The sequence below is a fragment of the Mustela erminea genome, chromosome 20, assembly GCF_009829155.1.
Source record: "Mustela erminea isolate mMusErm1 chromosome 20, mMusErm1.Pri, whole genome shotgun sequence".
Taxonomy (NCBI): domain Eukaryota; kingdom Metazoa; phylum Chordata; class Mammalia; order Carnivora; family Mustelidae; genus Mustela; species Mustela erminea.
This window is the reverse complement of record NC_045633.1, coordinates 1,158,039-1,185,642: the sequence shown is the minus strand read 5'-3', so window position 1 is coordinate 1,185,642 and position 27,604 is coordinate 1,158,039. Positions and strand designations below refer to the sequence as shown.

The 27,604-nt window shown below is 57.9% G+C and overlaps 2 protein-coding genes across 5 annotated transcripts; both read right to left on the bottom strand.

Moving 5' to 3' along the window:
* Positions 1-1,560: 1,560 nt before the first annotated feature.
* On the bottom strand, positions 1,561-23,888 carry MVP (major vault protein). Of its 2 annotated transcripts, none has more exons than XM_032327834.1 (16): positions 23,807-23,888; positions 18,334-18,425; positions 17,784-17,935; positions 17,329-17,524; positions 11,666-11,789; positions 11,430-11,561; positions 10,305-10,399; positions 9,788-10,024; positions 7,431-7,712; positions 6,184-6,428; positions 5,798-5,995; positions 4,540-4,926; positions 3,708-3,824; positions 3,408-3,534; positions 2,440-2,628; positions 1,561-1,821 (listed from the first exon to the last, which is right to left on the bottom strand). In XM_032327834.1, exons 3-16 carry the CDS (start codon positions 17,906-17,908, stop codon positions 1,603-1,605), a joined length of 2,673 nt encoding a protein of 890 aa, XP_032183725.1. In that variant the 5' UTR covers positions 17,909-17,935; positions 18,334-18,425; positions 23,807-23,888; the 3' UTR covers positions 1,561-1,602. The 2 variants fall into 2 exon arrangements, with proteins under 2 accessions (XP_032183725.1, XP_032183726.1); XM_032327835.1 differs by lacking the exon at positions 23,807-23,888 and adding an exon at positions 23,735-23,774.
* Positions 23,889-24,276: 388 nt separating this feature from the next.
* On the bottom strand, positions 24,277-27,457 carry PAGR1 (PAXIP1 associated glutamate rich protein 1). 3 transcript variants are annotated; one of them, XM_032327871.1, is made up of 4 exons: positions 27,350-27,457; positions 26,499-26,999; positions 26,235-26,317; positions 24,277-24,715 (listed from the first exon to the last, which is right to left on the bottom strand). In XM_032327871.1, exons 2-4 carry the CDS (start codon positions 26,978-26,980, stop codon positions 24,516-24,518), a joined length of 765 nt encoding a protein of 254 aa, XP_032183762.1. In that variant the 5' UTR covers positions 26,981-26,999; positions 27,350-27,457; the 3' UTR covers positions 24,277-24,515. The 3 variants fall into 3 exon arrangements, with proteins under 3 accessions (XP_032183762.1, XP_032183761.1, XP_032183760.1); XM_032327870.1 differs by having other exon boundaries at positions 27,316-27,454; XM_032327869.1 differs by lacking the exon at positions 27,350-27,457 and having other exon boundaries at positions 26,499-27,164.
* Between the last annotated feature and the right edge of the window lie 147 nt (positions 27,458-27,604).

Genomic DNA, 27,604 nt, shown 5'->3' with positions numbered 1-27,604 from the left:
TAGGAAGGGATGGGGCTGAGTATCACGGGGGAGGGGGCGAGATGGAGTTAAGGAGGGAGGTTTCTGATGAGGGAGTCGTGGCAGGATGGATATGCAAGGGTGGGGGTCAAGGTTGAGAGGGGGGTTGGGGTCAAGGTCACGGAAGACTTGAGTTGGAGGAAGTTTGGGAAGGTGAGGCAGAAGCTGAGGTTTCAGAGGCGGTAAGGTTATTAGGACAAGGTGAAGGGCTCAGCCATGGGAGCTGGCTGCTGAGGGGAAGGAATATAGCCACCAAGGACAACCTTGCCTGCTGTCACCTATCCCCAGAAGCCCTTGGCCATGAGCATCTGTACCCGCACACATTCATACCTCTCTCGAGGAAGATGTGGGACGGTTAGGCAGAAGCAAGGCTGGGGGTGCGGACTGCCTTGCCTGTTCTGTCAACTCAGAGCCTGTCCCACCAAGTCCCACCGCTGACTGCGGGCTCCGTGGTCAAACCCGGGCCTCAAGGGCAGACTTAACTTTCTTTCCTTTTCCTTTTTTTTTTTTTTTTTTTTTTTAAAGATTTATTTGAGAGAGAGAGCATGAGAGGGGAGAAGGTCAGAGGGAGAAGCAGACTCCCCATGGAGCTGGGAGCCTGATGCGGGACTCGATCCCGGGACCCTGGCATCATGACCTGAGCCAAAGGCAGAGGCTTCACCCACTGAGCCACCCAGGCACCCTCATGGGCACACTTGAGCAGAGCCGCCAGCCACACAAATAAAGATCCACTCCAAATGAGACCAGGCTCGTGGGGTCAGGCCTCGGTGCAGGACGAGGAGGACCCCAACCCAAAGCATCCACCCTGTTCAGGAGGGGAATGGCTGCTGAACCCCTTCCTGGATGGAAGGCAGCCAAGAAGTTGCCTTCTCCAGCCACACAGGAAGAACCCCGAGCTGCTGCCTCCTCCACCCCTAGGACCCTTCTACTTGGTCTGCAGACCTGCCTCCCACTGCTCTCCCTGAGCAAAGGGCTGGGGCACCAGCAGGTCTCCTCTTGGGGAGGAGGATTTGATCCTGCCCGGATGCTTCCCGCAAGAAAGGGCTCTGCCTTGGCTGTGGGGGGAGGGTGGAAAGAGGGGACTCCTCCCTCTGCTCCTGAAGAGCCCGTCCCAGAGCCTCAGGGACGCACCCCAGTTCCCCTGAAGGACAAGTGCCCAGGCCCGCGAGGTCTGCAGGGTGACCAGCAGGTGGCGCCAGAGGGAGCCGCCCCAGCGCTGGGGGCCCCAGACCCTGATTCCCACACCTCCCGGCCCCTGGAGCACGGCCCCTGGAGCACTTGGCCGGAGCTCCCCCGGAGGGGCCGGCTGGGTGGGCGCCACTCTCTCCCCTGCGGTGTCCTCTCCCTGACCGGGGGGTCCAAGAGGGCCGACCGCCAAAAGGCCATCTGGCCATTTAGACTGGGGTCATTCCTATCAGCTTGGACTTCTCCCTGCCTCAGTTTCTCTCCACCTGACAGAGGAGGACAGTCCGTAGAGCTACCTTAAGATTTCAGGGGTATCCACTAGGCTCCCTTGTGACGCAGACGCCAGGCCCAGGTGGCTTCAATGCCCAGAAGTGCTTTATTGGTAAGTGCAGCTCAGAGTTAAGGCACGACGTGGCTGCCTCCGGGAACCGGAGGCACAGAAGCGGACCCAAGCAGCAAGCCCTCCGTGGGGCCGGGCTTGCCGGCCGCTGTCTGGGCCTGGGGCTGGCCCTCAGACCCCACCCCCAGCAGCCCTAAGGCTGTGTTGAAGAGGTTGATGGGCGTGGAGCCATCGGTGATGAGGGCGGACTTGAGGCCCAGGCTCTGGAGCAGTTTTACCTGGAAGCGCGAGAGGGGAGCGGGAGGAGGACTCAGGCCCTGGTCCCTTTCTCCGCTCCTCCGCCCCACCCACATCCCTCGGCCACCAGGGCTGCCTCCCAAGCCAGCCTCCCAGGAGGAGTCTGGGGTAAGCGGCGAGGGGGGGGAGCGGGGAACCTGAGGTTTCTTCCTGGGGCGTAGGAGGCCTAGAAGACCCAGCCACGCCTGTCCTGCCTTCAGCCTCTCACCGCTCACCCTGGGTTACGGCCATGTGGTCCCTTCTGGTCCTAAACACACTGGGTTTTGTCCTCTGGGTCTCTGTCCTTGGACGGTCTCCCAGGAGGCTCCCATCAACTCTACACTGACCTCAAGTACCCCCTCCTCCGAGCCGCTCTCCCTAAGCCATCCAGCAGCACCCACCTGACTTCCTTCAAAGCACTGACCACACACTGGTGGCTCAGCCGCTTCCTGTCCATCCCGGACGCAGCTAGTGCAGTGCCCAACAGAGGACACCGGGCATGGGTATAGGCCTGTCCCATCTCCGCCTCCCCCAACCCCCCTGCCCCCAGCGCTGCCTTCTGGGTTCCAAGTATGGTCCCGAGTGACACACACTCTCTCCTGCTCCCTCCCCAGTCTCACCTGCATCTCTGGCCCGGCCACTGCAAGATCCCGGATGGTGCTGGGGCCCAGGGCCTCGGTCATCTGCTTGAACTTATTCACCTCCACCTCAGCCAGCTGCTGCGCCTTGCTCACCTCCAGCTCCAGCTGGGACCGGGCGTAGGCTAGTTCCAGCTCCCGCACTTTCTGCACCCGCTGGAGCTCAGCCTCCTGGAAGAGAGGGAGACGCGGCATTCTTTCCCTTGTGGGGCCCCTGGGACCGGTCCAGCAAGTCCCCCTAAGCAGCAGGCCTGATGGACCAGAGGCCAAGGGCTGGAACTGCAAACTGCTGGTCGACTAGCTATGGATCGTGGCTGGGCTACCTTTTAAGCTAGTGAGCAGCGGGAGTCCTTAATCTAAGCCGTGGTTTCCTCATCTGTCCTATGGATATACTACCTACCCCTTAGTGGGGTTTCAAGCATTAAGGAAGACCATGTGTGTAAGACAATGCAAAGGTTGTCACAAAGCTGGCCAACATTTGCACGAGTGTTACACACGAGACAGGGCAAAGGACTTCATAAACCACGCAATATTTAAACAGGGCTTTAACAGGGGCGCCTGGGTGGCTCAGTTGGTTAAGCATCTGACTCTTTGAGCTCAGGTCATGATCTCTGGGTTGTGAGAGCAAGCCCTGTCTGTGGCTCCAAGCCAGGCCTGGAGCCTGCTTGTTAAGCTTCTCTCTCTCTTTCTCTGAGGATGAGCTAGAGGGGATTAAGCTCCGCGAACTAAGTCCATCAGAGAAAGACAATCATCCTATGGTCTCACTGGTGTGTGGCATCTGAGACACAAGGCGGAGGGTCCGAGGGGAAGAGAAGAAAGAAAAAACGAAAGCAGAGAAGGGGACAACCCGGAAGAGACTCTTAGTCTCAGGAAACCAACTGAGGGGTGCTGGGGTGCAGTGGTGGGGAACCCCAAGGCCCTGCCCTCTCACGGGCATCGCCCCCACTCACCGTCTCAATGGCCAAGGCCTCCGCTTTCAGCTTGGCCTGCAGCACGGAGCCCTCCCCCTCGATGCGCAGGGCCTCTGCGCGGGACTCAGCCTCTGCCTTGGCGGTCCCCGTGCTCTCCACGGCGGTGCTAGGGGTGTTGGGGAGGGCGGGGAGGAGTCAGGGGACACCCAGGAGAACGCCCGGCCCGGCCCGGCCCGGCCCTCCCCAGCCTTGACTTCCGCCAGAGCAGTGTCCCTCGTGCCCACCCCCACCCGCTGCTGCCGCAGAGGCCCAGCCTTCTTCGCCTCCAGTTCAACCCACCTCAGAGCCTCCAGCTCCAAGAGCTCCCTGCGAGCCTTCTCAGCCTCCGACTGGTCCAGGATCTTCTGTCTCTCGAGCCGGCCGCGGGCTTCTTGCTCAAGCCTCTGCGCCTCGTGCCTGGACGGGAGAGGGGACAGGGCCAGGGAAGACGCTGCATGGGCCCGAGCTCCCACAGAACTCCACAGGCAGGGCCCGCGGACGTGCGGGGCGCGCGGGCGGCACTCCGCACACAAACAGAAGACGGCTGTGCACGGTCCAGCCTGGCGCGATTCTAAGCACGGGGGATGCGGCCGCGACCGAGCCCCTTGCTTCCATGCAACTGACCCTCCGGGCAGGAGAACCAAATGAATGTGGGTGATTTGTGACAGGGACAAGTTCCCTGAAAACGGGTTTAGTGACAGCAAGGCCAGGCAGAGAGGGTGCTTTTCAGGAGGAAAGAGGCCCTCCAAGGAGCGCTCTGGGGTGGAAAAGCATTGCAGGCCCAGGGAACGGCCAGTGCAGAGGGCCCTACGGTGGGAACCCCGCTGCGCCCTCAAGGGGCAGAAAGGAGCGGGAGGGGTGGGGATCCGAGCCCGTGAGCCCGGGGAGAGGCCGGAAGTGGATTTGGGGTTCTAGCACAAGCAAGACAGGACGCCACTGGCGCAGGTCGGCACGGGGTCGTACTTGAAGTGGCCCACGCTATCTGCCAAGGGGGACGGCCGGCCGACTGGGGCGGGGATGCCACGTCTCCCAGGTCCTGGCCGAGGGCTGAGGGCGAGGGAGGAGCGTGGACAGGTCCAGCGCACGGCGGGCAGCGTCAGCGGCGGGCGCCCCTCCCCCAGGCCGCACTCACTTCGCAGCCGCCTCCTGGGAGTTGGTGGTGATCTCGATGGCCAGCTGGACGCTGCGCTGCAGGGCGTCCCGGGTCCGCTGGTCCACGGGCTCCACCGACTGCACGTCCACGCTGCTGACCACCAGTCCGTTCTGGGGGAAGACAGCCCGGTCCCGGGGCTGGGGCAGGGTCCTTCCCTCGGGCCCCTTGGTTTCCAGGGTCTCAAAGCCGAAGACAGCCGTGCGGATGATGCGGGCGGAGTTCTTGTGGAAGTCGTCGAAGGTGACGGAGGCCACGGCCCCCCGCACCCGGGACGCGATGGCCTTGCAGGCGTCACCCACGAAGTCAGGCACCGAGAAGAGCTTGGTTGTCGCTTCAGGGTCCTTCCGGTCACTCACCTCGAAGTGCCTGTGAGCAAAGAGGCCCAGAATGGGGACATTGTTTTCCTCCAGGACACAGCAAGTCTCTCGTCTCTGAAAGGGACTCGGACGCCCACCCTCTATGACCGGCCAGGGTCTCTCAACGGAGAGGCTGAGCTCATGCCCGCCACGCGCCCAGGTGGGTCCCACCTCATTCTCTCAGCCACCCTAGGAGGCAGGGATGGGCGTCATTCCCTCCCACAGACGAGGAAATAGAGGCTCAGGGAGGTCAAGGGACAGGCCCGAAGTCACAGGGTTGCGGCACGGTGGAGACCTGAACTCGGGGAGCGTGACTCTGTGGTCTGCGCTCTTAGCGGTCACGCCCCCAAGATGTCCACACCCATCTGCCCCGTCACAGTCCTGGCCAAGAGGGGGCGGAGGTGGAGCCCAGCTTCCGGATGGGACCCCCGCCCCTGCGCCCCAGCTCCAGGCGCTGCTACTAACTACATGTGGGGTGTGGGGCGCTGCTCTGGTCCTCACAACAGCCCCGAGAGGTGGACGGTGGCCGTTCTCATTTTACGGATCGGGAAACTGAGGAAAGTGCCGAGTCCCTTGCCCACGTCCACAGCTAGCAGGCAGCAGGGCTGGGACCCAGGCAGCGAGCCCCTGAGTGTGTGCTTGTGGCAACTGCCCACACGTCCCCTCCGATGGGAACCTTGCCCTTCCGTGGTTGGCTGGAAGCTGGTTCCCCCCAACCACGTCCACCAAATGCTACTCCTGGGAGGGGGAGCCTGCACCTTCCCGTCACCCGCCTTGGGCATCGGGCTGGGTTTCCTTCTCAGCCACGGCATGGAGTTGGGCGTCCTGCCCCCATGACGAGCGCGGCACCACGGACCGCGCGCTCCCTCCCTGCCACTCACCAGTTGTAGGCGAGCTGGAGCTGCAGCCTCGCGTGGTCTGCGGTCTCGATGGTGATGACATCTGTGAAGAAGTCAGGCCCGAGCAGCAGGCAGAGTGCACGGCGAGCGTGGGGACGCTTGGGCCTCCCGGCCGAGAGGGACAACACGGTGAACTGCTCTTCAGGACCCAGCGACACCAGCTCGGGCCCAAAGACCACACTGCAGAAGGAGCACAGAGTCAGACACACGGAGAACCCCTCCCCCTCCCCCCGCCAGTCCCCTTACCCCCCCCCCAGCCAACCCCTCCCCCCAGTCACCTGTCCCACCTCGCCACCAGCCCCCCGCAGCCCGCCCCCCCACCGAGTCACCCGTCCCACTTCGCCCCCCCCCCCCCGCCGGCCCCTCACCGAGCCTTCTTCTCCCTGTAGTCATACACCTGCACAGCCGCGTTGTGGGGGACCCGGTAGCTGACCACACGGGTCTTGTTCCGGACAGCGGTGGGCTGAGGGGTCTTGGACGTCTCCCTCTCACCCCTGTCGGCCAGAGGGTCCTGCCCCTTGTTCAGCAGCTCCTCCACCCCGGGGGGCAGCTCCTTCTCCCACAGGACCTCGTCCTGGGTCAGCATGTAGGTGCTTCCGATCACAGCACGTACCTTGACAGAGGAGGACACGGCGGGGGCGTCATGTGGGAGGGTAAGACGGGGAAGACCCAGCCAGCTGCCCCGAAATAGAGCTGGTCTCGGGGCAGCAGAGCGCGGCGGCTGGGTTCAGTCTCCGCAGCGGCTCTGCCCGCGCCGTCACCAAGGGCAAACAGCCAGGCTTTAGGTCCCCGTCCACAGAACGGACCCGCCCCCGGCCACCTCCCTGGGCCGAGGAATGCAGGACCTCGCCCAGGTCTAGTGCTGAGAACCGGGTCTGTGGTAAGGGTTCGATCTGTTTCTTCTGTCCCCTTCCTTCTCGGGGCAACTTGGAGGGCATCCTGGGGACAGAGGTAGTCAATCCTAGGAAACCGGTCACATCCACTAATGTCCCCTGGGATTCTGAGCTCTACTTCCAGGTTGGACTCTCAGAGAAAGAGGCTGGAGATGCGGTTCTAAGTCAAACCAAGGTCAAGGCTTCCGATGAGGGGGCGAAGAGGAAGGCTTCCCCCAGGATGAGCACATGGGAGAGGGTTCTTCATGGGTTCTTGGTGCTCCTAGGCCACTCCCCAGTCAGACCTTTATCCTGGGACCAGAGTCCCCATCCTAAAACCTGGCTCGTCACCTCCCTTGGGGGGTTTCGTCAAACTTAAAGTGAGCTGTTTAATACGGTGCCCGGGTGGCTCAGTCAGTTAAGCATCGGACTCCTGATTCTGCCTCAGGTCACATGAGATCCAGCGGCACTGGGCTCTGCACTGGGCTCGGCCCTGGGCGTGGAGCCGAAGATTCTCTCTCCCCTTCTCCCTCTGCCCCTCCGCACTCCCGCTCTAAAAAGAAAGAGGGAAGGCAAAACACTCCCCAGAACGCCCTCACGCCTCCCGGCCAGCCAGCTCAGATGCCACCGTCAAGGCTGTCGAAGTCGCCCGCCCGCCCCCCACCGCGCAGCTGTCCCCGGCAGCCCACGCAAGCCATCTCCACGGCCACGGAGCGGCGCAGACCCCCATCCCCAGCTGTTACCCTTCCAGTCTTGACGTCCTGCACGTAGATGCCTTCATTCTCGTCCAGAGGGATGGCCTGACGCTCCTCCACCACCTCCACCTTGGCGGACGGCACGTACTCCAGGGGCCCGCGGATAAGCCAGCGGTCCCCAGCCTGGCGGGACACCTTCTCTCCTTCCTCCTCCTCCTCCAGGGGCTGCAGGGCCCTCAGCAGCAGCCCCTGCTGCTCCGACAGCACATACACATCCTGGATGCCTCGCTGCAGCCGCTCTCCGGGCTGGAGGAAAAAGGACTTTTCACCCTGGGGGAGAGACGGGGGGGTTAGGAGCGGGCGCCGCCCACGGCTGCGTCCCTGACTTGCACCCCGGACAGCCCTTCCTGCGGCCACAGGCTTGAGAACAGGAGCCCCCAAAGCTCCCCCCACACACTCCTGCCATAATACAGTGAGGCACTGTCTGCACCGGGGGACTCCACAAAGGCCTGCAGACCTCACGTGGGCCAAACCACCCTTGACAAATTCTGTTCACGGTCATGAGCGGAACCTTCGCAGGCTTGACAATTCGGAAGAAGCTTCTGTTGCCGTTTCTCCCGTGCCTTGTCTCCTTGGGATGCTGTAGTCTGGGCATTGGCGGACCCTGTCGTCGGGCCAAATCTGGCTTTTTTAATTATAAGTTTGAGATATAATCTATAGGCTATAAAATGTGTTCGTTTAAAGTATACAATTCAGGGGCGCCTGGGTGGCTTAGTCGTTGGGTGTCTGCCTTCAGCTTGGGTCATGATCCCAGAGTCCTGGGATTAAGTCCCGCATGGGGAATCTCTGCTCAGCGGGGAGACTGCTTCCCCCTCGTCCATTCCTCCTGCTTGTGCTCCCTCTCTCGCTGTGTGTCTCTATCAAATAAATAAAATTTATAAAAAGCAGAACTAAATTATAGTCCCTGCTTAGCATAAATAAAGGATACAATTCAAATTACTGACCTCTACCTCTGAAACCTGTAATACCTTAGATGTTAATTGAAACTGAAATTTTTAAAAAGGGGAAAAAATAAAATATACAGTTCACGGGTGCCTGGAGGGGCTCAGTCAGTTAAGAGTCTGCATTTGTTTCAGGTCATGATCCCAGAGTCCTGGGATCAAGTCCTGCATCAGGCTCCCTGCTTAGTAGGGGATAGTATTAGTAGTAGCAGTAGTAGGGAGCCTACTTCTCCCTCTGCCTACTGTTTCCCCTGCTTGTGCACTTGAGCGCTCTTGCTGACAAATAAAATCTTAAAAAAAAAAAAAAAAATATATATATATATACACACACACACACACACACACACACACACACACACACACAATTCAGAGGTGCCAGGCTGGCTCGCTCAGTGGAACATGCAACCCTCAATCTTGGGGTTTTGAGTTTGAGCCCCATGTTAGGTGTAGAGATTACTTAGAAATAAAACCTTAAAAATAAGTAAATAAGGTATGCAGGTTAGCTATTCTGGGCTGTCCACAGAGTTGTCCAATCACCACTGTGCTCTAACCCCAGGATATTTTCATCACCTCGAAAAGCCCTGTACTCAGCAGCAGCTAATGTCTGTCCATCCCTACTCGCTATAAACGATCATCTATCTATGGATTTACCCATCTGGGACGTTTTACATAAATGGAATCATGCAATATGTGGTCTTTCTATGCGTGGCCTCTTCTGCTTAGAATGTTTGTTTATCCGTGGAGCAGCAGGTGTGAGTACATGCTGATCATTAGTACACGAGCATCAGTACACGTTCGTTTCTTTTTATAGCTAAAGGATATTCCACTGTGTGGAGAGGCCACAATTTGTTACCCATTCATCCACTGACACACATCCGCACTGTTTCTGGAAGCAAAATGTTACAGGGACGCAGAGACACTCTTTCCTTTACAAGCTGTCTGTGCTTTCGCTCCAGGGACACGGTTAAGTGATTGCAAGAGAAGCACACCACTCCCAAAGCCTAGAATATCTGTGGTCTGGAGCCTCACAGCAGATCCCTGCCAATCCCTGGCAGGCCAGTGTCTCGTTAAGGGAAGGGTGAGGCAGCAGGTGGGGAGAAGTACAAACCAAGAGGTTTGTTTTGTGCAGGACAAGGGCAAAGTTTCCAGGATGGCAGGCACGGACGGGCCCCAGGAGGGGCCTGCAGCGGAGACTCCGTGTAAACGGAGGTTGGGGGACAGAGGGAGATCCATAGGACAAGTGTCTCGAAAGACAGAACTTGGTATGCAAATGCACCAAGGGAGCCAGAACAAGCTTGATGCTTCTAGAAAGGGGACCTGGGGTGGGAGGAGGGAAGGGAGGGGTCCCAGGGCCTCACACCCCTCAAGGGCGTTCAGCCCTCCCGGAGAGCTGGAGGCCTTTACCTTGACCACACGCTTTTGCCCCAGCTGGTTCTTGCCATCCAGTCCAACTGGGTCGAGAATCACACAGTAGTTGTGGGGGCCCAGCGTGGTGATGGGCACGATCCCTAGCACCTCCTCGTAGACGTCTGGCACGTGGGCCTCCGTGTCCTGCACTGTCACCAACCACTCCTCCCCGGTACGGCGGCTCACTCCTCGCAAGTCTCGGAAGTTCTGCCGAGCCCGGAGGTGCAGGGCCGTCTGCGGAACAAGACATCAGGGCACTGGAGCAAACCGACCTCCGGTTTCCTCAGGGGAGGGAGACCCACCGGCCACCGAGCGCTCGCGCGCCAGAATGCCAGTCTCTACCAGCCCAGGAGGACCTTTTAACCCTCAGAGGACCCAGGATGCTCCTCGGGGAGCTGACCTCCACATTTTTCTGCGAGTGGCCCCAGAAATATTGCCTCTCATGTACTGTCACGTTCTTTGGCCACTAGGAGTGAGGCCTACTCCAGGGTCCCTTCATCCCCAGAGCACAGACCTTTTCTGTGAGGATCACAGCATCCACCAAATCCAGAACCTCCTCGAACACTGCTGGGAGATAGGCGCCCACGGTACGGACCAGCCATTCTTCTCCTGGGCCAAGGGAGGAGAGGGGAGGGTCAAAGGTCACCCGGCCTGCTCCCCAGCTGCCCCATCCCGCAGCCCAGACAACAGGGCACCCGCCAGGCTCTGTAGGCGAGATGCCATGGCCTCAGGTGCCAGAGCCTGACAAGAGTGCCCACTTTTTTTTTTTTTTTAAGATTTTTTTTTTTTTTTTTTTAATTTTACAGACAGAGATCACAAGCAGGCAGAGAGGCAGGCAGAGAGAGAGAGGGAAGCAGGCTCCCCGCTGAGCAGAGAGCCTGATGCGGGACTCGATCCTGGGACCCTGAGATCATGACCTGAGCCGAAGGCAGCGGCTTAACCCACTGAGCCACCCAGGCGCCCAAGAGTGCCCACTTTAATTCTTTTCTGAGGCCAGAGGAAAATCCAACCCCGACCCTGGACAACAGGCAAAGACACCTAAGGGCCCACAAAGGCTGCCATGCCTTCTCTGAGCTCCAAAGACGAACTCTTCCCTCCCCCCAAAGTGGGCAGCACTGCCCCTAAGAGAGGGGGAGATACGGTCTCGTTTCTAGAAGGAGTAAGAGAGCCCTTGCTCACCATGAAGCTCGGGAAGGAACCTCACTTCCGGGCCTCAGTGAGGTCACCGGAAGAAGGGGACTCCCAGGGCCTTGAGGTGGCTCGGGGCTACGTGAGTTCCCATTTGTAGAGCATTCTGAACCACACCTGGCACAGACCGAGAACATCCCAAGGGCCAAATACGACTGCTAGTTGTATACCAACGCCCGCTTTGCGCATCTAGAGAGGGGCGCCGACTGCTCACCCCCCGGCCCGTGGTGAAGGGGAGGGGGAAGGAAAAGCCAGGTCAGCACGTTCATGGTAACAGGGTCAGGGCAGAGGTGACAGGACGCTGGGTGGGGGACAGCAGCCACGGGCAGCCCCCAGAAGCCTCTAAGACACAGCAGGCAAGCTCTTCCTCCCAGGCTGCAAGGGGCCATCCCCACACCCAAGGCAAGACAAGGCCCGGCCACCCCCGTCCGCACCGCTCCATCGACCCCACCTGTCACCCTCTCCTTGCCCTCCCGGTCCCAGCACTCCTTGCGGGCCCTCAGCCGCAGGGCCTGGTTCTGCTTGATGACTGTGGCCTGAATGATCTCCAAGACCTCCACCTCCTTCCGAGGGATGTAGGTGCCTGGGAAGGGAAGGGGGTACAGAGCGTGAAGTCCGGCGGGATCAAAGCCAGCATGGAAATGCAGGGAGCCTCAGACCCAGACGCCGGCCACGCAAGGCACTTACCAGGTCCTTCAAATAGCCACTCGTCTCCGGCCACCACCTTGTCTCCGCTCTTATCCACAAAATCCAGCAACGCCTTAAGATGGAGGGCGGTGTTGGGCAGAACCACCTGCAGGGGCGTGATGTCCTGGCAGGGGAAGAAGGGAGGCCATGGGACATTCAGTACTGTGGCCCCTGGAGTCAAACGCCATTCCCTGGAGGTCAGAGGCCAGTGTCAATCTTTCCATGTCCCCAGACAAACCCCCAAGTGGAATATGCAAGCTAGGGGTGCTCCCAAGGCCATCTGGTCTGAAGAACAGACAGGTGACAGAGCAAGCGGACCCACGGCCAGTGAGCCAAGGACACGTTCCTCCAAAGGAAGAGCTCAGAAGTGGTTCTGAGCTACAAATCTAGGCGGGAAACACCTCTGCGCCTCATGTGCACCAGGGCCCTCTGGGGAGCATTAAGGAAGTGGGAAGCCTGAACAGCTGTAACAGACACACTTTGGGCACGTGGCTTTGCTGGCAGTGTTGCTTCATGGTCACAAAACAGCTGCTGCCCTGGAGACATCACATCTCCCTTTGTCAGGAAGGGGCACCTGGCAACAAGTACCCAGACCTTTTAGAAGTCTCTAGAAAGACTTCTACGAGTAGGACTTCACTTGGTCTTTGGTTTGAGGGAAGCAGGAAAGCAAGCAAAGAGAGCCCAAGAGAGGCTAAGAGACACGCTCAAGGTTACCCAACTTGTAAGGAACAGGAAAAGGACTTGAACCGCCGTCTTCCTGAAGCCTGCCTGCCCGCCTGACTCTGCCCAGAGTGGCCCTGAGGTGGAGGAGGTCAGGTAACTCCACTCTCCCCACTGGCCACACATGGGGATGGAGGCAGAGCTGGAGGCTCACCAGGCAGGCAAGCCCTTCCTTGATGCCTTCCGTGTACACGCCCCAAAGCTGGCCCGTGGCAGCAAGAGGTGGGGGGGGGGGGTAGGGCACAGGCTAGCCCCGGCTTCATGGATTGCAAGTTCCCGCAGGTGACAAGGCAGATACAGACCTTTCTCTTCAAGAAGACCGTGGACGGTGTCAGCGGGAAGAGACAGAGGCAGCAAAAGCCCAAAGGAAGTTAGGAAAGGCCCTTCAGAAGTAGCATCTGAGCTGGGGTTCAAAGGAAGAGCTGGCTTCGGATGCCAAGGCGTGGGAGGAGGAGGAAATGGGGCGCATTCTGGAAGGAACTAGAGACCAGCAGGTCTGTCCCCTCCCAAATCTACTCTACCATCCCTTCCTGCCTGGTCCATCACCAGCTGCGTCCGCCTTTATCCACCGCTGCCATTTCCCTCGCCTAAGCTGCTGACGCCTCTCACCCGAAGGGTGGCAAGTTCTCACTGACTGGTCTCCACCGGCCCCTTGTCTCCTTCCGATTCCTTCCCCACGTCACTGCGGGCTTCCAACTCGGGTGACTGGTACCCAGTGAGATCATCACATAAAACTGGGAATGAGTGAGAACAACAGACGCAGGGGGGAGAAGAAGGGCCATCAGGCTGCAGTGAGGCGGCCTTGGGGCTTTGCCGGAGCGCGCTCAGTGGAGGTGAGGGCAAGGACCAGACGCAGGGGCTTACGAGGAAATGGGGCCGAGGACATCAAGTATCAGAGTATGTAAGCAAGGAAAGGCGAGGCAGTAAATAGCTAGAAATCAAATTTACAGGTCGCTCCTAAAGGTTCACACTTTTAGATTTGGTGTGCATATCCTGGGATCTGGCAATTCTTAGTAGTTTCTACCCTTTTTTTTTTTAAATTTTAAGTAAGCTCCATGCCCAACGCAGGACTTGAACTTATGACCCTGAGATCAAGGTCAAGTCACTTTGGCTGAGCCATCCAGGCCCCCCAGTATTTTCTACTCTCAAGAAAGGCAGCAAACTTCAGCGTGCACCACAGACAAGTACATTTGTGGCAAAATTTTTCCCTATAAACTGGAAACACCCTAAAATATACTCAAGAGGAGAATGGCTGAGCTCCTGCATATCATATGGAACTACGTATTGCAAACCAGACTTATGCACCGAAGTGCAGAAGTTCATTCAAACTACACTGGCAGGGGCACCTGGGTGGCTCAGTTGGTTGAGCATCTGGCTTCGGTTCAGGTCATGATCTCAGGGTCCCGGGAGGGAGTCCAGCTCTTGAAAGAGCTGTAGTGATCAGAACAGTATGGTACCAACACCAAAATAGACACGTAGATCAATGACACAGGACAGAGAGCCCAGAAATAAAGCCTTGACTGTACGGTCAATTAATCTTCGAGAAAGGAGGCAAGATTATGCAATGGGGAAAAAGTGTTTTCAACAGATGGTGCTGGGAAAACTGGACAGCTCCATGCCAAAGAATGAAACTGCACCACTTTCTTACACAAAAATTAACTCAAAGTAGATTAAGGAGCTAAATGTGAGATCTGAAACCATAACAACCCTAGAAGACAGCAGAGACAGTCATGCCTCTGACATTGGCTATAGCAACGTTTTTCTAGATAGGTCTCTTGAGGCAAGAGGAAAAAAAAAAAAGCAGCAAAAATAACCTATTGGGACTACATCAAAATAAAAAGTCTCTGCACAGCAAAGAAAACAACCAACAAAACTAAAAGACAACCTACAGAATGGGAGAAGATAATTGCCAATGATATCTCCGACATCCAAAATACATGAAGAATTTATACAAACTCAACACCAAAAAGTAATCCAATTAAAACTGGGCAGAAGACATGAATAGACACTTCTCCAAAGACCTCCAGATGGCCAAAAGACACCCGAAAAGATGCTCAATATCACTCATCAGGGGATGCAAATCAAACCCATAATGAGCGATCACTTCACACCTGTCAGAATGGCTAAAACCAAAAACACAAGAAACAGTGTTGGCGAAGATGTGGAGAAAAAGGAATTCTTGTTGAGCTGTTGGTGAGAAGGCAAGCTGGGGACTTGTATGGGAACAGTATGGATGGTCCTCAAAAAATTAAAACCTGGGTGGCTCAGCTGGTTAAGCATCTGCCTTCATCTCGGGTCATGATCTCAGGGTCCTGGGATCGAGCCCCACATTGGGCTCCCTGCTCAGTGGGGAGCCTGCTTCTCCCTCTCCCTCTGCTGGCTCTGCCTGGTTGCGCTCTCTCCCTCTGTCAAATAAATAAATAAAAATCTTAAAAAAGATTAAAAATAGAATGGCTCCACAATCCAGTAATCAAACTATTGGGTATTTACCCAAAGAATATGAAAACACTCATTTGAAAGGATACATGCACCCAATGCTTACTGCAGCATTATCTACAATAGCCAAATTATAGAGAAAGTTCAAGTGTCCATCAGTAAAGGAATAGATGAGGGACACACATATGATAGGACAGGACTCGGCCATAAAAAAAGAATGAAAACTTAGGGCACCTGGGTGGCTCAGTCGGTTAAGCCTCTGCCTTCGGCTCAGGACATGATCTCAGGGTCCTGGGATGGAGCCCGCATCGGGCTCTCTGCTCAGCATGGAGCTTGCTTCCCCCTCTCTCTGCCTGCCTCTCTGCCTACTTGTGATCTCTCTCTCTGACAAATAAATAAAATCTTAAAAAAAAGAAAAAAAAAAAAAAGAGAATGAAACCTTGCCCTTTGCAATGAGAGAGGATGACGCTGAGCAAAACAAGTCAGAAAGGGGCACCTGGGTGGCTCAGTGGGTTAAGCCTCTGCCTTCGGCTCGGGTCATGATCCCAGGGGCCTGGGATCGAGTCCCATATTGGGCTCTCTGCTCAGCAGGGAGACTGCTTCTCCTCATCTCTCTCTCTGTCTGTCTCTCTGCCTATTTGTGATCTCTCTCTCTGTCAAATAAATAAATAAAATCTTTAAAAAAAAAAAAAAAAAGTTTAAAAGCAAGTCAGAAAGACAAATACCTATGATTTCACTTCAATGTGGAATTTAAGAAACAAACTGATAAAGGGGGGAGAAAAAGACAAACCAAGAAACAGACTCCTAACTATAGAGAACAAACTAATGGTCACGGGGGGTGGGGGGCGATGGGGAAATTAGGTCAAGGGGACTAAGCACACTCTTCCTGTGATAAGCTCGGAGTCATGCATGGAATTGTTGAGTCACTATGTAACGTCCTACTGTACGTTAATTACACTGGGATTAAAAAAAAAAAGCGACAGAATGAGGAGCCGGATTCCCAGGCCCAGGGAACGGAGGCTCCAGCAGGTAGAGAGAAGCACAGACACCGAGTGAGGGAAGGGGACACAGACCCAGCGCCTGCCAGGTGGCCTTGATTTCTAAGTATGTGACAAATTTGTCCGAGTGAGGACAGAAAATGGGAAGAGGGCGCCTGGGTGGCTAATTGGTTAAGTGTCTGCCTCTGGCTCAGGTCATGATCTCAGGGTCCTGGGATCGAGTCCTGCGTCGGGCTCTCTGCTTGGCGGGGAGCCTGTATTCACCCCCGTCCCCGCCTGCTGCTCTGCCTACTTGTGACCTCTGTCTCTCTGTTAAATAAGTAAGTAGAATCTTAGGGGGAAAAAAAAAGGCCAAGTCATTGACGGGGTTATTGCAAGGACATTAGTGAGGTTCCCGGGGGTCAAGAGTGGAGGAGGGAAGACAGAGCACCCCGTCAGCGAAGCCGAGGAAAGCAGCCCCGGGCGCCGAGGGGCGAGAGCAGGGGTGGGTGTGAAGGGAGCGTCTCCTTGAGGCCGGGCTCTGCGAGGGAGGAGGAAGGGGCGCTGCCCTCCTGGCCTGGAGAATGTGGGCGGCGAGAGAATGAGTGGTGGTGGGCGGGGGATCCGAGGGAAATTCAGACACTGGGGCTGAAGACCACCCCCAACACACACACACACACACACACACACACACTGCTCCCCACGCACAGGGCAACGGAGCTGATCTGACCTGAGGTCAGACCTGGGTATGGAGGATTTTTGGCTTTTGATAGTTTCAGACTTACACGGAAGTGGCCAGAATAGTAGAAGGAATTCCCGGAGGCTCCTCACGCAGATTCCTCAAGGGTTAACATTCTAATTACCCGTCAGCACTTTCTATCCCGACACGAACACAATTTTCTCCCCAAGAGGCTGCCACTAAGTAGGCAGGAAGGTCTCAAAGCTCCCCGGGGTAGGGGGTGGGGGGGGCGTGGCAGTGCCTGGAGTTTTCCAGGATCAAGAGGCACCGGTGAGTAGAGGCGCCCAGAGCAAACCAGTATCAACTGGCAAGGAGGAGAAGGCAGATGGACATCAAGGCAGATGCCCGTTTGCTTATGGCCCAGGGCCTGAGGACAACGTGCACAAGGGCCGGGCCAGGAGCACAGGCCAGTGACGCCTTCTGGCGGGGCAGTCCCCGGGGTCGGAGCCCGGACCACGACGCGTCCACCACTGTGGGCACCACCCACCAGTGTCTGGCACCATTTGAACGAATGCCCACTCTTGGCAAAGCCATTCAGCACCACACTGGTCAGGAGCTTCTAGCAGTATCTGGAGCCTGGAAGGTCAGGTGGGGAGATGGGCGGCCAGCTCTCAAAGGAGGGGCAAGGGTGGGGGCCAGAGGCAGGTGGAGGAAGCAGGGACCGGTCCTTGGTGAGAACCAGCAGATGCCCCACCCTGCCCCCTCTCCCCGCCCCCGCTTGTGTCCCTCCAAAGGCCACGCAGAGCCCTGGGACAAGGACGCATGGTCACGGAGGAAGCAAAGTCAGGTACCTTTTCCAACACCTCCCCTGGATACAGGGGGAAGGGGTCCTGGGTCAGCCGGATCTCCAGGTCGGCATGGCGGAGCCGCACTTGCCCTGTGACGTCGAACAGCACGGCGCCCTGGGGGTCCCGGGACACCGGATTGGCCACCGTGCAGTAGTGGCGTGGAGGGACAGTCACCATGCGCAAGGGGGCAAACAGGATCCTGTTGAAGGGTGAGAAGCCGTGTGAGGACCCAGGGGGCTTCTGTTCCCACTTCTGAGGGGGACAACGAACCGGGAGAAAGCTCCAAAGTCCCCGACATATCCCTTGGAGTCACACAAAGGGAACACAGTTTGCTAGGGGACTCCAAGTCTTATCTTCTGAGACTGGTCAGAAGACTACCCTGCCTGGGGACAGGAAGGAGGCGGAAGATCCTATCAGCCAGATGAACTGATGCCCCACGGCCAGGTCCCAGCACCCACCTCTCATTGTCCTGCCGGATGTAAGTCTTGGGTCCGACCTCCACGCGGGACACGTTGCTGTTCTGGTCCAGCACGTGGATGTAGTGGTACGGGGGAATGCGAATGATGGACTCTTCGGGTGCCATGGCGACTCCGGAGACCAGGGCAGCAGGCTGACAGACAGGGGGAAGCAGAGACCAGAGGAGCACAGGGTGGGGGTGGGAAGTGCCCGGCAAAGGCAGCACCAAGCCTCATGCCCAGCTGGGGACGGCGGAGGGGCCCTTCCTCCCCCCCCCCCCCCCACCCCACAGTTCCCGTCATTTCGCCCTGTACCGTCCCAAGCCGGCCTCCGCCTCTCTCCTCCTCACTCAGGGCATCGTGGCCCACGCAGACCCCTGCTGAGAACTGCTGGACACAGAACCAGAGGCCCAGGGGTCTCTGCCTACTCCTTTCCTTTCCCACACTGCTTGCCGCGCTGGAAGGGGCTTTAGATCAAAACCCTGGAGCTGCGGGTTTGGACAACCTATCCCCTGGAGTCCCGGAAGGGGACAAAGTTTGCCGGGAGACTCACACTCCTATCTCCTGCGGCTTCGGGCAGATGTTTTGGAAGCCGCCACCAGAAAGGCAGGCCGCCTCCTCCACTCCGCGGTTCACCCTTCCAAACCCAGAGGAGGAAAGCGGGGAGGAGGGTGTGGCTTCCCCAGGAGAACCCGGCGGAGGCCACGGAATCACAGAACAGAGGCGAGGCCCAGGAGCTCTGCTTCATTTACACAATCTGTACGTTTCTGTTGCTGCTGTTGAACAATTATGAGTTTCCAGACTCTTGCAGAAGCCCCATACCCGCTGCCCCCACCTAGCAGAACCCGCCAGAGCCAGCCAGGTCGCACCTGCTCCCTTTGGACGGGACACGAGCTTCCCTGCTTACCACAGTCCCCACCTGTTGTCCCCACTGTCCCACACCTGGGCCACGGCACGCACATCACCCGCCAGGCTCCTGCTTGAAACCCTGCAACCTCAGCACCATCCAACAGAACTTTCTCTGATGATGGACATCTGAAGTCATGCTCTTTGGGCTGCCCACGTGTCACTACTGAATACCAGTGAGGTGACTGGTGTAACTGAGGAATGCAATATCACACTTTAATGAAGGTAGCCAAACGAGGCTGGTCGATCCCAGATTACAGTGTCACTCAAAGTGGCGGAGCCCCACACAGGGACTCTGAATCATTCCAGGCCACCCCGCAAGTCAGGGGTACCACTGGGAAGAGAGTCCTGAGGGAATGGCTGGTCCCGTCTCTCTCCGGGGGCAGCATGGACAGTGGTTCGGGGCCTGGAGTCAGCCAGACCGCGCCCGCTTACAGTTCCAATTTCCTGCCTTACACCGTTTCCGTAATGTCTTACCTCATTCTGAAAGGTTATGGCTTTGATCACTTTCCTGGTACACTTTTCAGCCCTAAAGGAATGTTCTCTCTCTCTCTCAACTTTGTATGGGACTTGACCTTGATACCTTCCTGTGGCTCCTTTTTATGTGAAGTTCCCGTAACCAGTAGGAATGGCTTTTCTAACATCAGAGCTCCCCTTTCTGTTGTGTTCAGGTCATGTCTGAAAATAAAGGGGCGGGCTTTCGGCTTTCCCGGATGGGTTCTCGTCCTCACCCTCACCTGGACCTTCCTGTTCCTTCCTCTCTTCGGCCCAGCCCCTCCCAACTATGGTTCTGAAGCTGCTCCCTGATGAAGCCCCTGAACAGCGCCCAGGGTCCCTTCCTGGTTGGGGTCACCTCAGACAATCCCCTTTCCTGGGCCTGTAAACGGACAACGGATGGGGCATCTACTCGAGTTATGTGATTGAGGTCATCATCAAGTATTTGGAACAGAGCCCGGCTCTTCATGTGGCTTCCTGCCTGAGCTCCAGCTCTCTTAATCAGGGGGTGCGGCCTGGCACCAGAGGGTCCCCCCCACTGACTGGTCAGAAAGACGGCAAGTCTCCTGTCACCCCAGCTGTGGGGCTAGGAGAGCAGCAAAGAAGCAGCACGTTGACAGCCAAGTAAAGCCTTTTCCAGCTGCTCCCTGCCAAGTTCTCTGCGGGGTGGAAGCCTGGCCAGGAAGCCAGATGGGGGAGCGGAAGGGCTAAGGGCTATAAACGGAGGTGTGGACAGGGCTCCATGAGGCACCCCCCCAGGGAAGTGCTTAACAGTAGAAGGCCATGCAGGCCTGGGAAGCAGGCCCCAGGAAGAGCCTCCAATGAGTGCTTTTTGGACAATCCTCCACTCCCTATGGCTGAGGCCTCTCCACCATCTGTCACCCCAGCTGGGCCCAGTCAGGGGGGCTGAGAGCCTCACCCAGCCCAGTGAGTCAGCTGCGAGTCCTTCTAGCTGACCTGCCTGTGCTTCCGCCTTGTTCCAAAGCCAAGGCCGTGTCTCAGTACCAGGACCAGGTCTTAACCCACCATGCCCTCCAGCTGGGCCTCCCACCTAGACCACCGGCTCTTCACCCACGAACAGTGGGTTCTTGCTCTTTAACTCTGATCATCCGCAGAAGGGAGCCTTGAGATAAGGCCTCTCCAGGGAACCAGGGAAACGACCTGACTCAGGCACCATGTCTGTCACAAGGCCCAGATTGAGACTTCTGTGGTTTACCAGACACATACAGTCAGAACATTTTCTTCCCAATGTATGAGGACCCTCAAAAAACAAGAGTCAAGAACTGTGTTGACCTTGGGAAGCTCCTGGGCACTACACGGGTTTGACTCCCGTGACTCCAAACCCACGTAGGCCTCCCCAAACCCACGTAGGCCTCCCTTGCCCTGGGCTATCTCTGCTAGACAACACGTCCCTCAAAGGTCATGAGATTCCTGCAAGAGCCAGCCAACTTTTGCCCAAAGCCTCAGGCACAGCACCACCCCCGTGACGAAAATAGGAAAGTAATGGGGGGTTGGGCAGAGAACGAAACATGCTACGAGCAGGGGTTCAACCTTGAGTGAAGAGGTGGTTCCTGACCAGCGTCTTGGCTCAAAAGGGAACCTAACACTATGGTTTTCAGGAGTTTCTTTGGTCACTACCGGTCAGGTACCTTCAGGATCAACTGTGAGCACCTGGCAGTGACTCCATGGGCAGGTGTCTCGGGGACCAGCTCATTTCTTACTGCGTGCTGCTCTGCGTCGGGTGGGGTCCACCTCGCCTGAAGCTTGTTAGCGAGGGGACTTCTTGGGCCACAAGAGCTGCAGAGTCGGCTGGCATTTTAACTACATTCCTTTCGATCCGGGCGTACCTTAAAGTCCCAGCAGCTCTGGCCTCAAGCAGCCACTCTCTGCCCTGGAGGTCTTTGAAAACCACTGATCTCTGCAGATTCTCACATCAGGGCTGTGGGGGGCAAGCACTGCCTCCCCCACTCCCCTACCCCCCACCCCCACTGTAGGCTCTACACCCAGCGTGGAGCCCAACACAGGGCTTGAACTCACGACCTTAAGATCAACACCTGGGCTGAGATCAAGAGCTGGATGCCAGGGGCGCCTGGGCGGGTTAGCAGCAGACTCTGGATTTCAGCTCCGCTCATGAGACGGGGCAGTGCGTTAGGCTCAATGCTCAGCGCGGAGTCTGCTTGGCATTCTCTCTCTTCCTCTGCCCCTAACTCCATCCGCTCCCCCCCACAACCACCTCCAGCCTCCCCCGCAGGCGCTCTCGCTCTAAAATAAATATAGCTTTAAAAAAAAAAAAAAAGAGTTGGATGCTTGACAGACTGAGCCACCCAGGCACCCAAAGCGCTGCTGTATTTAAAAGCTCTCGCGCTGACTGTAATACCCAACAAGGAGGAGCAGTCATGATCTTGGGCCACTTGCTGGCTCGGAGTCGGAGCCTCCCAGACTGAAGTGGGAAGAGGAGGGACCATTTTCTGGGGCTGAAGAGATCAGCGGCCACAGGAGGTCTCCGGTGCAGGGCGGCTCAGAGGGCGGCTGGGGGTAGGGAGGGTCAGGAAGAGCCCGGATGAGAAACTGTTGGCGGGCGTCGGCCTTTGCTTATGCTCCTCCTGCCCCCTAGCCAACACACGCCCCGGCCCCAAGCAGGCTGGAAGGTGCAGGGGAGGCCCACGGCAGTCACCTCTGTCAAGTCAAGCCCGGGTTTAGGACAATGAACATGACATTTGGTGTAAACAGGGTCTCCTCTTTGCAATTCCCTGACTGTAAACATTCTTAAGTTTCGGAGAAACCAAGAGTACCAGGACTCAGGGACTGCACAGAAGCGGCTTACACACTGGCTTGGTTTAGGGAAATTATTTCCAGCTTTAGGGGACCAGAGTGGACGTTTAGGACACTTTATCTCCCAGCAATGATGTTTAAGAGCAAAGTTTTAAGACCTTCTCCTCCTAGGAGGGAGGAAGCAGTCCTTCCTTCCGAGCTCCACAACTACCTCGTGGAAGAGCAGCTCGGTGGCCTGGCCGGGGACAATTCCGCTCAGGGTGCTGCTTCTACCCTCATCCTACCTCCCGGAGGCTCCCGATGAACACTCGTCCCTGGAGAAGACTGCCTAGTGGGGAAGCGTGACTGCCATCCACAAGTGCATGGCTCCCCACAGGGAAGTGACCCAGGAACCAGGCTTTAGAACCCCGGACCCAGATCGAGGTTTTCTAAACTCGCTTCATCACAGGACCCAGCCGAAGAGTGTGGCTCTGACTCACGCAGATTCCCAGGCCTGACCCAGACCCGCTGCACCAGATTCTGGGGGAAGAGACCCCAGAACGTGGGTCTTTGGCAAGAGCCCCCAGAGAACAGCTCCCACTTACTAAGGACTTACACTGTGCCACGTGTTAATTGCCCTTAACTGATTCATCTAATCCTAGAAGTTAAGCAACACGGCTCAGGGTCATCCAATGTTCGAAGAACAGGCTTGGAATTCAGCCCTTAGCCTGGAAGAGAGCTCGCAAACCAGAAGTGGCCAGGCTTTTCCCGAAGAAAGGTTCTAAACACAAGAGGACTCTGGACCTGGGTGGGGCAGAGTATTCTCAAGAGACCAGCCTTTTATAGGCCAGCATTTTCTGCTTCAAGGGCAGTGGGTGGTGGAGGGCAGCCTCCATCCAACCTGGAAGGCTGAGTTACCTACGAGACCTCAGGCGGTCCCCGGGGCCATCCACGCAAGGTGGCTGCTCCACCCAGAAAGCCTCATCCTGGGTCAGGCTGGGAGCTCTGTGTGCCAAAGGTGGAAACAGGCAGGAGCTCCCAGGGAGAGCTTTCTAAACAACCAGCTTTCTCCTCACAACCCAGGGTCCGCCCGGGGGCAGAGAGCAGACCACACGGGGCCATCTGCCTCAGTCGACCACCATCCCCACCTTCCCAGAGGTCGAGGGGGGCTCTGACATCTCCCCAGTCACAGGCTGGCAATCGAGGAGTTTTGCATTCCTTCCTTTCACCCTCCCAAAGAGAGAAAGAGCCTCGCTGACCAACCTCCACGCCTTCTAGAAGTCAAGCCTACCCCAGGACTGCTCTGCCAAGTACTTCCCACAGGATCTGCAAGGCCCACGGCTGGCGTAACCTTAAGCGAGGCAAATGGGAAAGCCTCAACTTGTGGCAGAGATGAAGGATCTGGGGCGGCGGGCAGGGACAGGAATCCCAGTCTGAAGGCTCAAGAGCACAGGACAGAGCCCAGATGCCTGGTGGGGGTGGGGGTGGGGGGTGGGGGGTGGCAGAGGCTGGCAGCAGGACCCAAGTTTCTTCTGCCCTTCCTTCTGATGTGGGAGCCTGAAGTTAATTGCCCTTAACGGATTCACCTAATCCTACAAGTTAAGCAACACGGCTCAGGTCACCCAGTGTTCGAAGAACAGGCTCGGAATTCAGCCCTTAGCCTGGAAGAGCTCGCAAACCAGAAGTGGCCAGGCTTTTCCCGAAGAAAGGTTCTAGACACAAAAGGAGGACTCTGGAAGTCGAGAGGCCGGAGATGGGGGGGGGGGGGTAGGGAGTGTTGGCCAGGTCGTAAGTTGACCTACCTTTACTTCGACGGGCAGGAGAAAAGGTCCACCACGAAAAGCCAAACCCGCTCCCAGGCTGAGGAGTCTTACCTGCCCCGCAGACGCCGCGCGAGAAGGCGGGCCGGGCTCTCCCCGCAGGGACGCGCGGCCCCACCCTGCCTGGGCCGCGACTGGTCGGAAGCGCACCCGGAAGCGCGCGCGCCGCCGCAGACCACCCCCCACTTCGGATGGGGAAACGTGGCCCAGCCCTAGGGATCACTTCCCCGCAGGGCCGCCGCCGAGGGGTGGGGCTTGGCCACTTAAAGGGCCCTCGCAGCTGGGTCTCCGCGCTCCGCCCGCAGCTGGAGGCGCTGCCGCTCGGGCCTCGGGAGGCTCGGGCCTCGGGAGGCCCCGCCGCGCAGCCGGCTGCGAAGGGCCAGAGGGCCCGACCCGGGCGGAGGGGGACAGGTGCTGCCGAGTTCGCCTCTGCCCCACGTGGCTTTAATTTCAGCTTCCCCGTCGGGTGACTCGGACCCGCCCCTCCGCGACGGACCGGCTTCCGCAGCAGCCCACCCCGAAGAGAAGATCACTTAGCGTGTTTTTAATGTTGGATTCAGAAAATCAGTTCAGGTCTCGGAAGAGAGGTTTCACAGAAAGCTCGTAATAGGCGCACACACGTTCTCTTTCTGGCACGGGGCAGTGCTGGGGGCGTGGAAGGCTCTCCTCTCTCCTTCCCTCTCTCGGCCCAGTGTCCAGCGCCCTGGGTTAGGGAAGGACCCCGGACGGCAAACGCTGTGCACCCTAAAGGCGGCGGCAGCACTCAGTATTTCCGCTGCCGGGGGAACAGCGTGCTCCCGGAGGACCGGAGTGGGGGGCTGGTGGGGCTGGGGTCCTCGGAGTCCAGGCTGAAGACGTCCCTGCCCGTACGAAGGATCTGCTCCTCCAGCTTCTTGTGTCGCTTCATGTCTGAGAGAACCTTGTCCAGGCGGGCCTCCCGTTTCTGGCTCCGGGCAGAGCTTCCTGGAGAAAAGGAAGGTAGGAAGTGTGGATGGGAGTGAGGCGCTGTGCATCAGACCTGCCTAGATGTTACTACTTGGGGAGCTCATTAAACATACAGGTTTCCTGGCCTCTGTCATGGAGGCCCTGAGGTTTGGGGCTGGGCCTCAGATGAGGTAGGCAGTGAAGGTCTGAACTATGAACTATGAGAAGAGGCCCGTAATGTGAAGACCAGGGTAAAGACATCCAGGCAGGCGGACAAGCAAGTGCAAAGGCCCTGAGGCAGGAACAGAGAGGTCTGTTCCAAGAAGAGTATAGGGAACTGGGGGGTAGCGGGAAGACAGAAATATATAGTTAAAGAAATGACTTAGAGGGTGCCTGGGTGGCTCAGTGGGTTGAACCGCTGCCTTGGGCTCAGGTCATGATCTCAGGGTCCTGGGATCAAGTCCCACATTGGGCTCTCTGCTCAGTTGGGGGCCTGCTTCCTCCTCTCTCTCTCTGCCTGCCTCTCTGCCTACTTGTGATCTCTCTCTCTGTCAAATAAATAAATAGTCTTAAAAAAAAAGAAAGAAAGAAAGAACGCACGCACTTAGAGACCATGATGAGAGGTTTGGATCTCTTAGTTTAAATGGAAATAAATGTCTCTGGAAACCCTGGGGGCCGGGACAGTCAGGGGAAGTAGTGGTGTTTGGATTCTCTCTTGACATGATACTTCCCCCAACAACGGAATCCTTTGGAGGGTTTTAAACAGAGAAGCGTCGTGATGTATATTTTGAAAGGATCTTTCTGGTTGCTGAGAATGGAAGCAGGGAGACTAGTTAGGTGCCACCACAAATATCCAGGCAAAAGAGATGGCTTGGGGCGCCTAGGTGACTCAGTCGGTGGGCTTCCAACTTTTGATTTCGGCTCCAGTCGTGACCTTGGGGTCGTGAGATTGAGCCTCAAGTTGGGCTCTGTGCTGGGAGTGGAGTCTGCTTATGCTTAAGATTCTCTGCCCTCTGCCTCCCCGCCCCGCCCCCCCATCAGGTGCACAGGTATGGCTTCGGTAAAAAGTAAGTGAATGAATAAATGAGAGAGAGAAATAGCGGCTTGGATGAGGGTGTGGGGTGGAAGGTGGAGGGCAGCAGCTGAGCTTGGAAACGTGGAGGCGGAGCGAACAGGATTCGCTACTACTGGATGCTGGGATGAGAGAAAAAGAAATCAAGAACGGCTCCAGGGTAGATTCCAGGAAGGCCGTTGGGTCACACAGCAATATGGGAATGAGGATCTAAATAATAAGGAATGACCAGGAAGACTTGAACTTCCAGGGGAGATGAAGATGAAAGCCATGGGAAGCCTGACAGGGTCACCTGTGCAAGTCTCGGGCAGGAAGACAGGGAGGGCTCCAAGCTGGTACCACGGCACCACTGGGGGATGCTCTCTCCTACCGCCACAAGCTGCGCAGCTCCCAAAGCACCAAACACAGGCCTCTTTTAGGGAGTCACCTTTCAGTGAGTGGGATTAGAGGTCCTTCACCGCCCCCGCCTCTCCCCCATGTCTGTACCTGGGGTGCGTCTGCGGTCAATCAGGGAGTCCTTCGGGGTCATTGGCTCATCGTCAAAGTCAAATTCCGTAGGCATGTGCGGTCTGGGTCGGGTGGGCAGAAATGGAAGGCTGAGGGTGGTCTCCCCAAACACCCCAGCCCGCGGGTCTCCCCGCCCCCTTCCAGCCCTTCATTCCCACGCTCCAGGGGCCCACCTCCCCTCCCCATTTATCTCGGGCACCAAGGGAGCGAGCCCAGGAACGGGGTGCAAGGGGGTGCCCTCACTTCTCCTCTTCCTCCTCTTTGGCCTCGGGCTCCTCATCGGATCTCTCCTCTTCGCTCTGGGCCTCAGGGGTGGGCGGCCGGCGGGGCAGGATTTCCGCCTGCAGCTCCAGGGTCCCGTGGGCAGCCAGGAGTTCGTAGAGCCGCTGGATCTCCGAGGGCGGAGGCCTCCAGGCCTGCCCGTCGGCGGGGAGCTCCACCTCCTCATCGCTGCAGGGCACGCACCAGTCCTCGGGCTCTCCCGGGGCGGGCGCCTCCCCTTCCGCGCCGGGGGCTGCTCCCCGCGTCGTCTCAGCCCCGGACCCCGCATGCTCCGTCTCCTCCCGGCCTCCGTCCCCCTCTTCCTCGGCTTTCCTGGCCGAAGCCGAGGAGCCTCCAGGATCCTCCACGGCCAGAGCCTGGAGGCCGGAGGTCACTTCCCCTTCTTCAGACAGAGGCACCGCCGTGGAGGCCGACGTGTCTCCATGACCACGAACAAGGGACATAGGCTACTGGGGAGGGGCCCTGCGATGACAGTACACGCGGGAGGACAAGCTGGGGGGCTCCCCCGTGCCCCTCCCCCGGGACGGGGCGCCCCAGAAGTTCAGGGAGCGTCTGCGACCAACCGGGCTCCAGCGGCGGCCCCAGCGACGAGGCCGCCGGCTCCCAGGAGGTGGCGCTGAGTCCCCTCCCAGGACCCCGCCCCACGGATCCCGCGGCGGCCCTCTGAGACTCCCAGGGGCCAGCGGAAGCCACTTTCCGGGCCGGAGAGGGGCGGGGCCGCTCCTCTCGCCGTCCCCCTGCCCCTCCCCGCCCCTGCACCGGGCGCCCCACCCCGCACCTCGCCGTTCGGCCGCCTCAGCCGCCGTCCGCACCTGGAGCGAAGACCCGCCTCCCGCGCTGCGCAGGGTCACAGTACGCAAGCGCAGAGATGGCGCGGAAGGCTCCGCTCTAGCCGAAGCTACTTGACAAAAAGAACGCGTGGGGAAGATTGCACATGCGCAGGCAGGCTCGGACGCAACGGGCTTCGGCCCACAGTAAAGATGGCCGCCGGGAGGGCGCATGCGCATACACCCAGTCGAGTCTGCCCGAAAGAGGGCAGTACCGCGGGACCCCGCGGCGGACAGACG